This window comes from Haliotis cracherodii, unplaced genomic scaffold (genome assembly GCF_022045235.1).
Source record: "Haliotis cracherodii isolate W230 unplaced genomic scaffold, xgHalCrac1.p SCAF_17, whole genome shotgun sequence".
NCBI lineage: Eukaryota > Metazoa > Mollusca > Gastropoda > Lepetellida > Haliotidae > Haliotis > Haliotis cracherodii.
The window spans coordinates 5,339,134-5,354,042 of NW_027266272.1; the positions used below are offsets into that span (position 1 = coordinate 5,339,134).

Genomic DNA, 14,909 nt, shown 5'->3' on the forward strand with positions numbered 1-14,909 from the left:
GCTTTTGGTTTCTGACTGTCAAAAACATATGAGCAATCAAAGACACAGTCGAGTCATGATCCTACGGAAGATCCTGGTTAGAATAGGTTTTCAGCAACCCTTATGATTGTCCAAAGAGGCGACTGTGCAAATCGTAGGAGGCGATCAATGGGTTGTCAGGCTCGCTGGCTTGGCTGATGCGTGTCATTGCATCCCAATTGCGTGGATCGATGCTCATAACATCCATCACTGGATTAATTGTCTGGTCCAGACTCAATTATTTACAGACCGTCGTCATATACCTGGAATATTGCGTTAAACAACAAAGAAATAAATAAATCAAACATGATCCTGTGGTGACAGGTTTGCCTTGATCATGACTCCTGCTTTGTCAGCGCCATGCCCATGCTGAGGGTTCAACGAAGTAGGAAACATGTCTTTGCATGGGTTGTCCTTCCACACTGCAAGGTGAATGGACGGCAAATGACAATCGTAGCAAGTTCCTACAAATAACCTTTGAGCGTTCGATAACTAAAATGTCATTACATGTGCCGATCAAGCAGTTAATGACTACCCAAATAACACAGAAACTATTTGGAATTTCACACACGGCAATCTTTACAACCTACATTCTGTATACAGACTGACAGTCATCGATTACTAGACCGTGATCTAACTTATACAATGTTCAAAGCGCCGTAAAACAAAACTACCTCCCTGTATTGAGGGTTATGTTACATTTCGTAGGATGTTTCATGTACGGACTTATGATATTTAAACTAACGTACACATTTTTAAAATTTATATTCCTATCCAAAAATCCAGATCCACCCTAAAAAGGTCCCAAATTATTAAAAGACCATTCCCTAAACACTGCTATTTCGAAGTCCCCCAAACACCGTTCCTGTTCTTCATATCTTTTATGAATACATGTTATGAACTTTATTCTAGATTTGGCCAAAAAGTACATTTGTTCAAATCTTGTGAAACGTGGTATGCAAGTGACCGAACTTAAAGTTATTTCCCTTGTAAAACTCCGGTCAAGCTCCTTCCCAGCGCGTGACACCTTCGTTACACTCTCGGTAGCCCCGCGAACGGGATATCGCTGTGAGGAGCTTGGTTCACGATTGTTTACAAATGGCAGCGTACCGACGACGGTGTGGAAAGAGCATAGTTGGTTGAATTCAGTGTGTAAAGTTTAGACTCAGTACTTAACAATAATGCCTGTTTCGGGAGGCAGGGGTGGAAAGCCACCAGGGAATTCAAGACAGAAAAAAGAAGAGGTCGCAGAGAAGGTAACAAAATGAACTCCACGCACCTGTCAGTGATAACACTGTAGTTTCAACTTTCATATAGTCTAGTTAGATGTACTATAATGAGAAAGTCGGCTGTTGAAAAATACTTCTCAATTTTTTTCAGATAATCCTGATAAAAGGGATTAATTTTGAAACAATTATTTTGAAATAATTATCAATATTCTTCATGTCTTTGAATGGCATTAAGACATAATACACATTAGAGAGAGAATTTATGGATGTCAACTTAATTCTTTATTATGAGGAACACAACGTTTATGTTAGATTTTAGGTGTTTTCTAAGACCACAAGAAATGTCATTATTAGACTGTTTGACCAGAAATGCAATCATGTACCTCATAGAGTTAGCTGGAGGCAAAGCACTTTAATCTGGTCCTACTTATACTAACTGTCCATGGCTGTCTCTGACCGCCTAGTCATAATTACGTTGTCACAAACCGGAAAGCAATTTTAACTGTAAATAAGCAACATTATCCTTTTAGAAACATACTTATGTCACTTAACAATTTGCAAAACGAGTCAGGGTATCATATCTTTACCAGATGGTTGTAATGGAACCTCGATGGACCTGGGTAATTGAAGTGCAAACCCGGACGGCTCTGGACAGTAATTAGTACGATCCCAATAATCTGTTTTGAGGTTGTAGTAATGGTATTGTACTCTAAAGGAATGGTAGTATGTTATCATTTGTGAGGCCTTCTGGACATGGTGAAGGGGCTGCTTCTGTTTTTACCAGTACTTGCAATAGGACAACTTAATAGCTTCTTGTGTATAATGATTGTGTAGATTAAACTTTTTAGGTTATAATTTTGTGTGTGTTCCATTGAGACATTTTTCTTGTTGTAAATGATATGACCTTTGTTTAGTCTATAAACAAATAATTTGGAATTTAATTGTTCTGCTATCTCTTTGTTCTTTTGGGTTTCGCCAAAAGGGTAAACAGTTCTCAAAGTTTAAATTTTTACCAAGTAGCCAGTTGTAAAGTCAAGCCAATATTGTAGGTAGACAAAAGCATTTGAAATTATCTTTTATCAAATAACTATAATAATATGTACAAGTCATAACACTTGTCTGGGAATTGTAAATTATTTGAAACTGTACTTGATTTTTGTCATTTGTGACTCGAACAATGATGCAATTTATGTTACTAGATTATATAGGTATATCCTTGCTTATATAATAATCTATCAACTAAAATAAAATACTGATTACTTTAATATTTATGTATTTCGGTTCATTGTTGACTTTAGTAGCAGTAGCAGACATGTTTATTTTTGTGTCTACACATGTGTAGCAATAGAATTTAGTCGCCACAAGATATTTTTCATGGTAGTCATTTGGCTACCTCTGAATTTTGGACAGTAGACAAATTGAAATTTAGGTCGCATTGGCAACCGTTTTTGATAAATGTCTGAGACCTCCATTACCACGGGCTTTCCTCCCACATTAAGCTTACATGCTGTGACATAACTGGAATACTGTTCAAAGCGACATTAACCCAACTCACTCACTCACTCATGCTGCAAATATCCTGACATAAAGGTGAATGACAAAGTCTCATGACTGTTAATATTGTGTTACCATGGATATTGTCTTCTTTGAGGTCCGTGAAATGAAACTCCGACAACAGAACTGGATGAAGCAGCGAGATGAACACCTGACCAAGAATGAAACTGACGCTACAAAGACAAAGGGTTTGTAACCAGTGTTGTATTATTTGCTGTTGCTGTTGGTGCTGTTGATGGGGTCGTTGCTGGCACAGGTACTACAGAAACGTACCCCAGAATCTTTCTATATGCATATATTGTACTCTAACCATTATCTGTATACAGAAATGTACCCTAGCGTGGCAATATGAATGGGTCAGGAGACAAGAGAGTTATCTGACTATAAAAGTCCATTTTCAACCCTTCACGAACTAGGCTGAAATTATGGAGTTATATTTGGGCTGGACTAACAAAATCGATGCATAGACCAATCAAAATCAAGTAACGAAATCGACATCCGGTTAGTAAACTGCTGTGCAGATTTTAATCGATTGCAGGATTTGCAAAGCATGTGCACCGCCAACTCAGCATCAAAGATATTTCCAAATCTTTCGATGTTTTTAATCAAGGTGCTCAGGTGATTTGATGCACTTTGCGAAGTAAGACCCGTTTTATTGTAACCGGGTTTTCTAGGCTTTATCCATTATTTTAAACAGATGACACTAAGACGGCTACGGGGTGTGAGGCTTATGTTTATTTATAATCACGATAAACACCCTGTAATAAGAAGAAAAGATAATATAGTATATGCATATTAAAACATAACATATATCATATAACAGCGTTTGAAATACCTGCCTGCCCGTCCGTCCGAGACCGGTTGATTTCAATTCGGGCTGCCAGATTTTCAAATCCCCCTGCCCGACGGTTGGGTTATACATGTATTTCATATGTGAAAATATTCTAAATATTTCCAAATGATAAGCATTAATTCACATGTAAAGTTGAATGATAAAATGTAACCAAAAAGAAACCCTGTGAGCTTTTAGACAACCTAAAATTTAGGCCCTATTTAGGAATAAGGATATTTACATTATGTATTCTAGGATATTAAATACAAATCTGACCTGAAAAGTGTTTGCTATTTGTTTTCTTGCATTACTTCATGTTCAATGAATTTGATTTAAAGTTTTAATTAAATTATCCTTAGAAACATATGATTATAGTGGGCAGGCAGGTTTTGGTCAGGGCTGGCAAGTATTTCAGCTAGCCAGTCCTGTGGTCTGGCTGAAATTTTTGGGAGTTTCATACCCTGTCATATAATCATCAAAGCAATACAATCATTTCTTTTACATTACTTACAACTAAGTGTTGTTAGATGATATGATAGAAATGGCTTACAATACATGTTAAGTAAAATGGTTACACATACCCTATGTGTGGCACAAGGGTGTGAAACGTGATACCCTTCAAATGTCACCGTTCATGATATATCCTGTAGAAGAAAGAGCAGGAATAAATACTTAGAGTGACTAAATACACTGAAATGAATAACAAAATGCATAGTTTGTGCACTTCCATAATTGTAGATATAACTTATCATGTATACACGATAATATTTAAATACATTACTGCTTAGGTTAAAGTTCAGCCTCTAAAACACATTCATTCAAAACATCAACATTAATAGAAATATATGATTCAATGTAAATATAATTACTTCTTAGATGCTTATTTATAATGCCTAATCTTTGATTACTATCTAATCCTATTTAGAATTAAAGATAAATTATTAACCAACCTTTAGTGGTGATCTACAAATGCTCCAAATGCAGTGCATAGTGAAGGTGGCAATATGGAGTTAGTCAGAGCAAGAAGGTAAAGTTTGAATTTGGCCAATCACAGGATAGCTTGGGATGTGATTGATCAATAGAGGGCTGGACAAAGAATGTAGTATAGCTTGGGATCAGATTGATCACTAGAGGGCTGGACTTAGAATGATGGGATAAAAACAAACCTCTGTTGACTTTTGTTCAACAGAAACAAAACTTGAAATAGTTTTATTTACAAACAAAGCTAAAATACAAATATATACACCTGCTACATTGTTATTATTATCAGATTTTGATTATCGATCAGATCGTCTTGACTGGGCACCACCTTTTTGCTTGAAGCAAATGCAAGTGATATGAGAGGTGGAGTCTGATCGGTCAATAGGAGGGACATAGAAGGGACATCACTGGTAATAGCCACTGGTGGCGCTAAGATCAAGCCCAGAAATTCCAGCCTAGTTCGGCAAGGGTGGCAACTTTACTTCTACAGTCAGTTAACTCCCTTGCCTAAGGAACATGCAGGATTGTAGAGGATTAGAGATACACACGACTAACATTACTTGACAGCCGGTCTGTGCATTGTGAAAACAGAGTGCCATATTATTTATTGCCAAGTCCGGGTATATTTGTGTAAACATATGGCAGGGATAGAAACTAACATATTTCGTCCACTAGTGGGGCGTTTGGGTAGCCTAGTGGTTAAAGCGTTGGCTCGTCACACCGAAGACCCGGGTTCGATTCCCAACATGGGTACAATGTGTGAAGCCCATTTCTGGTGTCCCCCGCCGTGATATTGCTGGAATATTGCTAGAAGCGGCGTAAAACCTTACTCACTCACTCGCTCATCCATTAGTCCTTATAAAGATAACATATATAGCAAAACCCTTAAAAATGGCAAATTTCTACAAGTCCTTATGATACCTTAACTATTGGCCAGTTTGGCAAGGACTACAGGACTAGTGCCAATTTCTAACGCTGTATGGGTACCAGGGATACATATCAGAAATACCTGTACTGTATTATCAGGTCTGGACACAACATCAGATTTCAAGGCTGACACAAGTTTCAATGCTGCACTTAGATTACTAAATGTTTTGTTGTTATACTTGACATGCGAAAAAAGATCGATAACTCTTCCTAAAGGGGGCATTATTCTTAATTGGCATCTTTGCCTTGAGATTTCAGTGACGCCTTCAAATTACAAGGTACACCCCAATATCACTGTGCACCTTGTAATCACCATGCAAGGGAGGTAACCTATTTTCAAAATGGCGGCACAGTTTTGAAATTGTCACTGGTCCTGTAGTCCTTGCCTAAACGCCCAATAATTAAGGTATCGTAAGGACTAGTAGAAATTTACCATTTTTAAGGGTTTTGCTATGTGATATCTTTATAAGGACTAGTGGGCTAAATATCTTAGTTTCTTCCGCTATTGCAGTATTATGAGCGCTAGAAAACTTTCAGACACATTTTCTCTGTTCAATGCAATAAACTTTAAAAGTGCAAAAATGGAAAGTGTTCTACATTCATCTCTAATGTTATCTCTTAGCGTTAGTATTTCAAACATGGATGTAACCTCGGAGTTTGAATATGGCAGCCGATGACCTGATTCGCTGGCGAGGTAATGATTTGTTTCATTAATCTGGAGCCTTTGATGTAGGGGTGTCACAATAAATCGAAATATCGATATATTGCTATTGGTAAGCACTTACAGTCAATAAATCGATTGTTAAATCAGTTTCCCACCAATAAAATACATGCAATGCTGTTCAAATTTGTTCTTCCTTTGATCATGACTGGTAGTAATTTACACATGGTAATGTGGAAGTTTCTTTTTCTTAAATTATTAGGATAAAGAAAAAACAAATCAGTCTTATCTCAAACTTTACTTTTTATTTGATGTTATGATTATCACATTCAAAGGAAACTTCAGTTCCAAGGTTTAATTCAACTCTAAAATCCATCTAAAATGATACACTGAAAACTATTGATATTTATCGCAATAGTTTCTTTCATCATCAATAGTTATCGCAATAGTGATATCCAGACCAATAGTCACCCCTACTTTGATGTCATATCGCAATGAATTGTAAACTAACTATGCTGTATATTGTAGATATTCAGGTGTTACATGAAGATTGTGGCAAACAGTAATGATACAAGAGATCGAGTCGGGGTCGATGTAACAAACACCCAGTAATGAGTGCGGCACTGAAATTTACGTGCACCTTGAAGTCTCGTGTTGCGTCTGGACCTGATTATGAATTGGTGTTTGAAAAATGAGGCTCACTCTCTCACTTGCATTACCAGCTAAGAGCCGACTTCACATTATTTTATCACACCCAGATATCTACTGACATTTATAATTATTATGCATGTTCCTTTATTTCTTAATTATTTGATTTAATAAGCCCTATATGTCAGTTTTCCCACTGTCAGTGTTCCACCCTAATTTTTGTTAGTCCCAACTTTCAATAAATAAAAAACGTACGAAAATTACCTGGTTTTAATTCCTTCAACATCATGTTCAATGCAATGACGTCATCTCTGCAGTAACATAGTTAGATCTACACGTCATTCACACAAAGTTCAGTCACAATTTTCTCCCTTATTTTTGAAAATTTCGAGACAAAGTTGCTACACATATATTTAATCTCGAAGCAAGGCAAAATGTTATTTCCTTCCAGTAAAAGTAGACAAGGGGAAACCCTGATGGTAACAGATAAGCTGACTTTGGTCAGACAAAAATATCGCTATTGCCTATGTTTTGTTCAACAACAAAGATCTTAATAAGGTACTATATTTGCCGGTCCACAGGGACTGGCAGTCACATGGATTACCGGACCAAGCCTAATTGTACCGGTTAAAAACTGGTAATTACCGGTAAACAGGAACACTGTATGTTGTCCTACGAAGCATTCATGCTTCATTTGAATCAAATCCATTGAGATTTAATGTACGCACATGCTTTGAAAACCAGAAAACCTAACATGCCTTGTCATTTTGAAACATTTGCATAAAAGTGTAATCATTAATTTATCATTGCCTAACAAAGCTATTTTCTTTTCCAGCAAATGGTAAGGAGAGTCATTACAGTGATAGAAATGGGCCAAAGAAAGCTTCAGTTCCTGCCCCAAAGTCTTTGTTGTCAAGGACACAGAGTGCCGAGGGTCGACTCAATACACGACCGTCTAAACCAAACAACGCCAATGGGGGAGGACCCAGTCAAATGAATGCCCGGGGAAAGTTCCAAAATTGGCTGCAAGTTCGACAGACCAGTTCTGATGTCGCCCCAGAAACTACAGACTCTGGTGTAAGGGACGAAGATGAGCAATCACATGACCTAGATGAGGCTTCAGCTTACATTCCAAGAGGAACATCTGCCCCAGTGTGTCAACAAAGAGATGAGTTTTCTGACTTTTCTGAGGGAGAATTTGAAGAGTTAAAATCAAGATTGCTGGCACCGAAAGATTTTGATGCTTTAGCAGACAGAATTGTTTCACGTGTTAAGAAGGATCTTGATTTAAATGGGACTGATCGTCAATATAAGACAGGTGGTTATCAAAGCAAGCGACGTGTGTCGTCAGAACTGCCATTAGAAAATGGAGATTCATCCTCAAATATGTCCAGTCACCATTGTCCATGCTGTTCAGAAATAATGGTGGGTATTTTTTAATTACTTTTCTTGGATGGGTTCAAAGGATAATCCATTATTATCCCCATCCATACAAAGTTTGCGGAGGATATAGTGTCTGTCCATCCTTCCCGTTTCATTTACTTAACTCATAAACTATTCAATATTTCTTCATGACCTCATGTATTGTGATACGTATCGGGTCGTGAGCAAGGTATCGTGATACGTATCAGATCTCACAGTTGGTGTATCGTCCCAGCCCTTCTTCTGACTGAAGAGTTTTGAGTGTGAAATGCTTCAAATGCTTCAAAAATGACAAATTGCCCTCTTGACTAAACTTCAAATGTTCAGATATGATTGGGCAGCTTGTACACTGACAGATGTCTGTACAAAGTAGGCACAATTTATGGATAACAACTTCTGTAAAAAAGCAACGTTTCAGTAAAGATCCTCATACCGTTGTCAAGTAAGACAGTCTTGACAACTGTATAAGGATCTGTACTGCAACAGTGCTTTTTTACAGTGATTAAAGAAGTTGTTATCCATAAATTGTGTCTACTTGTCATCTGTCTAAGTAAGGCCTAGCAAACAATTTAAGATGTCAGTACGTACTCCAGCATCTCTTACAGAACACGCCTTCACTGACATGATACAACCGTGCAGGTGAAATCTCCCTAATTGTTCTGTACTTTTGTTTCTGCAAACATCTTCATGTGATTGTTTTGTTGTTTTGGCATTTTTAGGACATTTTCATGATTTCTTCAACACTTGAAAAGACATCTTTCTATGTCTTTACCAAATTAAAAAATCTCTTCAGGACATATTGATAGTCAGTCAGTGTCTTAGAAAATGAACTAATCTGAAAACCTGCTACAGCTTTCAAATGTAGAAGTCCATAGGCGTCACCCTGAGACTTGAAGTATGATAAGATGGGCCTGTACAGTGTTGCCATGGTAACTAGTAAGGCTGGAATGAGATGATATTTACTCAGGCATGCACTGAAGTTGACTGAAGCTTTGTCTTCACTCAGATTTATAAAAGTCCGAAGGAATGTGCCCTTAGTCAGAAAGAAATGCAACATAAGCAACTTGTACTAGTGCAACCATGGAATTTTATCGTTATTTTCATTAAAAAATATATCACGTGACTAACCACGGGTACAGGTAGTCCTGTGGGTACCCGGGTCCTACTCAGGACCCACCCGACCTGAGTACCCGTGTTACCCATCAAAGCCCTAGTGGCTAGATTCCCCTGTGAATCTGACACATTTAATGGCATGTGTAAAATTCTCTTGAACCAGCGTTAACAATGACATGCATCTTGACAAGACAATGTCCTTCTGTTCCAGATCGGTTCCCAGTTCACACCTCTGTTGTTGATTCCATGCGGACACACAGTGTGCCGCGAGTGCTGTCAAGGGAGAGAACTCTGTCCCGAGTGTTACTGTAGCATTGGCTCAACCACCTGTAACATTATGCTACAGCAAATCATACAGGAATATCAGGGCAAGAAAACTGTGCAGAAGATTTCCCCATCACGGACATACAGGAAGGATGACAAGTACAGTCCGCAGAATTACCAGGAACACATGAAAGGTAAACAATATCATTGAAATCAGATCTTTCACTCTGGCCAATTCTGAACAAACTTCCAGTGAGTTACGTTTGTTCATGCACTAGGAAGACACTATTGGTAGGGCTGGCTAAAAAGATTGATAATCAGAATTATTGTCCATGGGAAGAAATATAACGATTATGAAAATGAAACTTATCATAGATAATAACTCACATAAATTATTGGGATGAAATAAAGTTTAGATTTACCGACACAGACTTGTCATCGTCAATAATGTCAATTGTCGAAGACGGAAAGCAATGGTTTTTGTTATATCTCAAATGTTCACAAATTTGTCACTGCTCACAAGTCGCGTGAAAACTGTTGATTTCTTTTGGGACTTTCTTGCACATTTGCTTACAGTTACTTCGCCGATATTTATTGATAATTTAGCGATATTTTGTTTGCGATTATTGTTCTCTATGATCTATATCTGTAGCCAGCCCTACCTATGATACAATTTTTCAGCAGCACTAGCCCGTTTGGCTGGCTAGATAATTAACCACTTTATCCAAACAAATACAAGGAGAAATCTGGTAGCTGTGATAGGAAATCTATTTCAAGTTTCAGCAAGCTTAGAGTAAGTGAGTGAGTGAGTATGGTTTTACGCCGCTTTTAGCAATATTCCAGCAATATCACGGCGGGGAACACCAGAAATGGGCTTCACACATTGAACCCATGTCGGGAATCGAACCCGGGTCTTCGGCGTGACGAGCGAACGCTTTAACCACTAGGCTACCCGACCGCCCGAGCAAGCTTAGAACTCTTGAGTTGATATCAAACAGGTTTCTGTCACTTGCAGAGGTATGGTGGGGTAGCCTATTGGTTAAAGTGTTTGCTTGTGTTTGCTTGTTTTGGCGAAAACCTGGGTTTGATGGCCCACATGGGTACAATGTGTGTAGCCCATTTCTGGTGTCCACCGCTGTGATATTGCTGGAATATTGCTAAAACCATACTCACTCACTCACCACTCACTTGTGCAACTTGTGACAAGAGACCATAGACTACAATAATAATTGTGCAGCATAATTTAGTTAAATCGCCAGATCGTAGCCAAGGGAAATAAGAGTTGTTTATGACAATATAACGTATTGGATACCACTAAAAAAAAGTTGTCTTGTTCTAATAAGTTGTGACAGCTGAATACCAATAACAATATTATTGTTTTCAGAAATATGTCTTTGTAAGTGAACGCTTTTTATTCGAGTGAGTGAGGGAGTGAGTTGGGTTTGACGTTGCTTTTAGTAATATTCTGAGCTCCAGCTTGGAAAGTAAATGAGCTCGTAATTGTGTTTCAGAAATTAGCTTCACTGTTAGTTTCTATAGCTGTCTTCATTCAATAATCCAGACTTCTGATAGCGAGGGGGCATGGGTGGCCCAATTGTCTAAGGTGCCGTGATTTGCTGTGCAGAGTTGTGTCCCTTGGGCGTGCCATAAACCTATGATTGTGGGTTCGAATTCCGGTTCGCCCCGATTATGTTTCTAGGTTTGTCAGCACCATACCCATGCTTGTGGGTTTCACCGAGGTGGTAAACGTCTGAGACCTGCATCACTTCTGGCTTTCCTCCCACATTAAGCTGACACACCGCGATATAGCTGTAATACTGTTAAAAGTGGCGTTTTCACTCACTCACTCACTCACTCACTCACTCACTCTAGAGTATATATTGTCATCAATATGGAATGTTAACTAAGTCAGTGTGTTCAGTTTACATGGTTTAGATAGGAAACAATCCATCCAAATGCTTCAAGATGGTAGATTTAATTTATATGATTATCTATTAATTCTTCTGTGACTGTACTTGAATATATCAATACACAAGGGTTGTATTGCGATATATGTGTAGCTGATGGCCGTATTGCAATATACTGTTACACCAGTTGCACACCCATACTGACGTGTCAGCTTGATGTGGGTGAAAGCCCCAAGTGATGCATGTCTCAGATGTTTACTACTTTGGTGAGACCAACAAGCATTGGTATTGTGCAATCTCATTAAAATCAGATCTTAGTTCTCGCTACCGCTAAACAAAGATCTCAAGACATCTCATTATGGGTCACTTCAGAACGACCTTTCTCGAATTTTGACCGACCAATGAAATGACTGACAAGAAATTGACATTAGCCAATCAGAAGGCAGCTTTCTCGAGCTGGCGACTACGCTTTGAAACATATTTTCAAGTATTCTCGATTAAAAAAATTAAAACTGATAAGAAGAACACTCTGGAATGGCTTATAGATGGCCTAGATTGTATGGATATATAATCATAAAACCTGTAAATGTCGTTCGGAATACCCCGTGCCAAATATCACGTGGTTGCATGATTAGAAAACACGGTCCGACTGTCACTTTCATGATCTGGTAAACGACGCTCTGATTGGTCGGATGAAAGGTCGTTCTGACGTGACCCCTAATGGGTTGTCCTCGGATCTTTGTTTAGCGGTAGCGAGTATAAAGATTTGATTTTTATGAGATTGTGGTATTGGGCTGACAACCAAGAAATGTGATGAGGGCGGACTGGGGTTCGAACCCACCGTGGTCGGTGTCTGGCATGCCGACGGGGAGCTACACTTCGTATTGCTGCTTCAATGACTGTGCTAACAGTGCTGCAATAGGGGTAGGTGTCTGGCATGCAGACGTGGAGCTACACTATGTATTGCTGCTTCAATGACTGGGCTAACAGTGCTGCAATAGGGGCTCGTAGACTAAAATGTTGGGATGAAGATATTGGATTGCCTGGACCTATTTCTCCTTTGTAGGTACACCAGTGGATAACCATCATTACGCAGAGCAATTGCAGAATCTCCATACACGCCTGGATGTCCTGTCATCGGAGAAGACGACCGCCCAGGTGGAGTGTGAGAGACTCGCGGATGCCATTCAGAGAGAGGCTGTGCAGGTGCGGAACATCTCGAAGGAGGAGGACAACATCTGCAGCCAGATAGGCACCCTGGAGGAGAAGCTGAACATACTGAGGCAGCACCGGGGCGAGTATGAGAGTAAATGTCAGGAGATGAAAGGTGAACGCGAGGAGGCACAGAGACGTCTCACTCTGTTGAAGGAGACCATTGAGAGTCTGAACAATGAGCTGGAGAAGGTAGGTGTCTTTGTGATTCGGACATTTTTGACATTTTTCAGAAATGATGATGATGGATATCGATGATGATGATGATGATGATATCAATGATGATGATGATGATGATATCAATGATGATGATGATGATGATGATGATGATGATGATGATATCAATGATGATGATATCAATGATGATGATGATGATGATGATGATGATGATCACAACAAAGACACAGGTTCGATTCCCCACATGGTTACCATGTGGGTAGCCAATTTCTGGTGTCCCTAGCCATCTATTAATCAACCACTGACTTCATGTAGTAAGCATCATATTATGTAAAGATGATTTCTAAGAGTGCCCAAGAGGCGCCAGGAAGTTATTTAACCATGCCAATATCATTTTAAGTGTTACATTAGCACTCTTAAACAAGGAATTTTAAACCTCGGTATCACTGGACAAAATCCAAAACCGAATGCAGAAAAAGTTGAATTTATATTTCCTTGCCTGACCACTCCATCTGCAATTGATAAAAAGTTTTTAGAAGGGCAAATTATAAAACTCATGCAAAATATAACTATGGTAACTTATAACCTTTCAAAATATTAATTAATCAAATGTTCTTTATGTAGTCTTGGCCCATGCAAACCTTCCACACACCAAACAAAGTTGTCTCAGAAGTAACTAAATGTAATCATTACTACCAAAAATGATATGTATCGATCACTTCATCCGTTAATGCACACAAGCAATAGTTTTATCACACTAGACCATCGTCCCAAACGTCTTTACGCCATATTCACACCAAACATATTAAACTCTATAATTTATTTATATTTGTAGTTCATCCTACTCAGTGTAAATAGTGAGCATTGTTAGTGAGCAAAAGTTCATTGAGGCCAAAAATTAAAAGTGTGGTCTTGTGTTTGTCTCCTGGAGGACACTTTGTAGGTTTCTTCAGGTTTAAGTGTACTGACACTCCCCTGGGGGGATGAGGACAGAGTCAATCACTTAATAGGTAATTACTGATGGGAGAGTGCCTCTCTGGGGATATCCATTTGAAACAGGTTTACAGTGGGTGAACATTTGATCAGCAGTGTTTTAATACATGTACATTTGTTTAGTATGTTTTTGAAGAAAGTGTTGTATTGCTTGTCTGAATTAATGTACATGCTCTCAATGCGTGGCTTGAATATGCCAGTGGAAGTGTTTCTGGCTCATTCTAAGTCACTTGTGCAGAACTAACCATTTGTTTAAGCCCAAGGAAGCGTTTACTCATGACGATCATTTGTCATGCTAGAATTCATTTCTTGTTGATATCCTTTGAAAACTGTAGACATTATTTACAGAATGGAATTAAATGTTAACTAGTCTTTGTATCATGAGTGATATGGCTTCGGCTAAGGTTGAGTAGGATTACAATTAATTAGAAGGAATAATGGTATAATAATAACACAATATGTTACTGTTCCCTAGGTTTTATAGTTACTGTATTTCCTCTAATAAGTGCTCTGCTCTCTTATTCTTTGAATCAGCTTCCATACCCGGAGGTGATTTGGGACCTGTTGCTTAACATTTTAACTATGGTGTGGCATAAGCTACAATAATATTTTAACTACAGTGTGGCATAAGCTACAATAATATTTTAACTACGGTGTGGCATAAACTACAATAACATTTTAACTATGGTGTGGCATAAGCTACAATAATATTTTAACTAGGGTGTGGCATAAGCTACAATAATATTTTAACTATGGTGTGGCATAAGCTACAATAATATTTTAACTACGGCGTGGCATAAGCTACAAAAATATTTTAACTACGGCGTGGCATAAGCTACAATAACATTTTAACTACGGTGTGGCATAAGCTACAATAATATTTTAACTACGGTGTGGCATAAGCTACAATAATATTTTAACTATGGTGTGGCATAAGCTACAATAATATTTTAACTACAGTGTGGCATAAG

General features: G+C 38.4%; 1 protein-coding gene across 1 annotated transcript in view; it reads left to right on the forward strand.

Annotated features, from left to right (window-relative positions):
• Positions 1 to 1,135: 1,135 nt before the first annotated feature.
• The window catches only part of LOC139464271 (uncharacterized), a 40,748-nt gene continuing 26,974 nt past the window's right edge, over positions 1,136 to 14,909 (forward strand). The window contains exons 1-5 of the mRNA XM_071245794.1: positions 1,136 to 1,274; positions 2,899 to 2,989; positions 7,686 to 8,275; positions 9,597 to 9,843; positions 12,623 to 12,960. Coding sequence (XP_071101895.1) covers positions 1,200 to 1,274; positions 2,899 to 2,989; positions 7,686 to 8,275; positions 9,597 to 9,843; positions 12,623 to 12,960 — 1,341 coding nt within the window. The 5' untranslated portion in view covers positions 1,136 to 1,199. The remainder of the gene's footprint in view (positions 1,275 to 2,898; positions 2,990 to 7,685; positions 8,276 to 9,596; positions 9,844 to 12,622; positions 12,961 to 14,909) is intronic.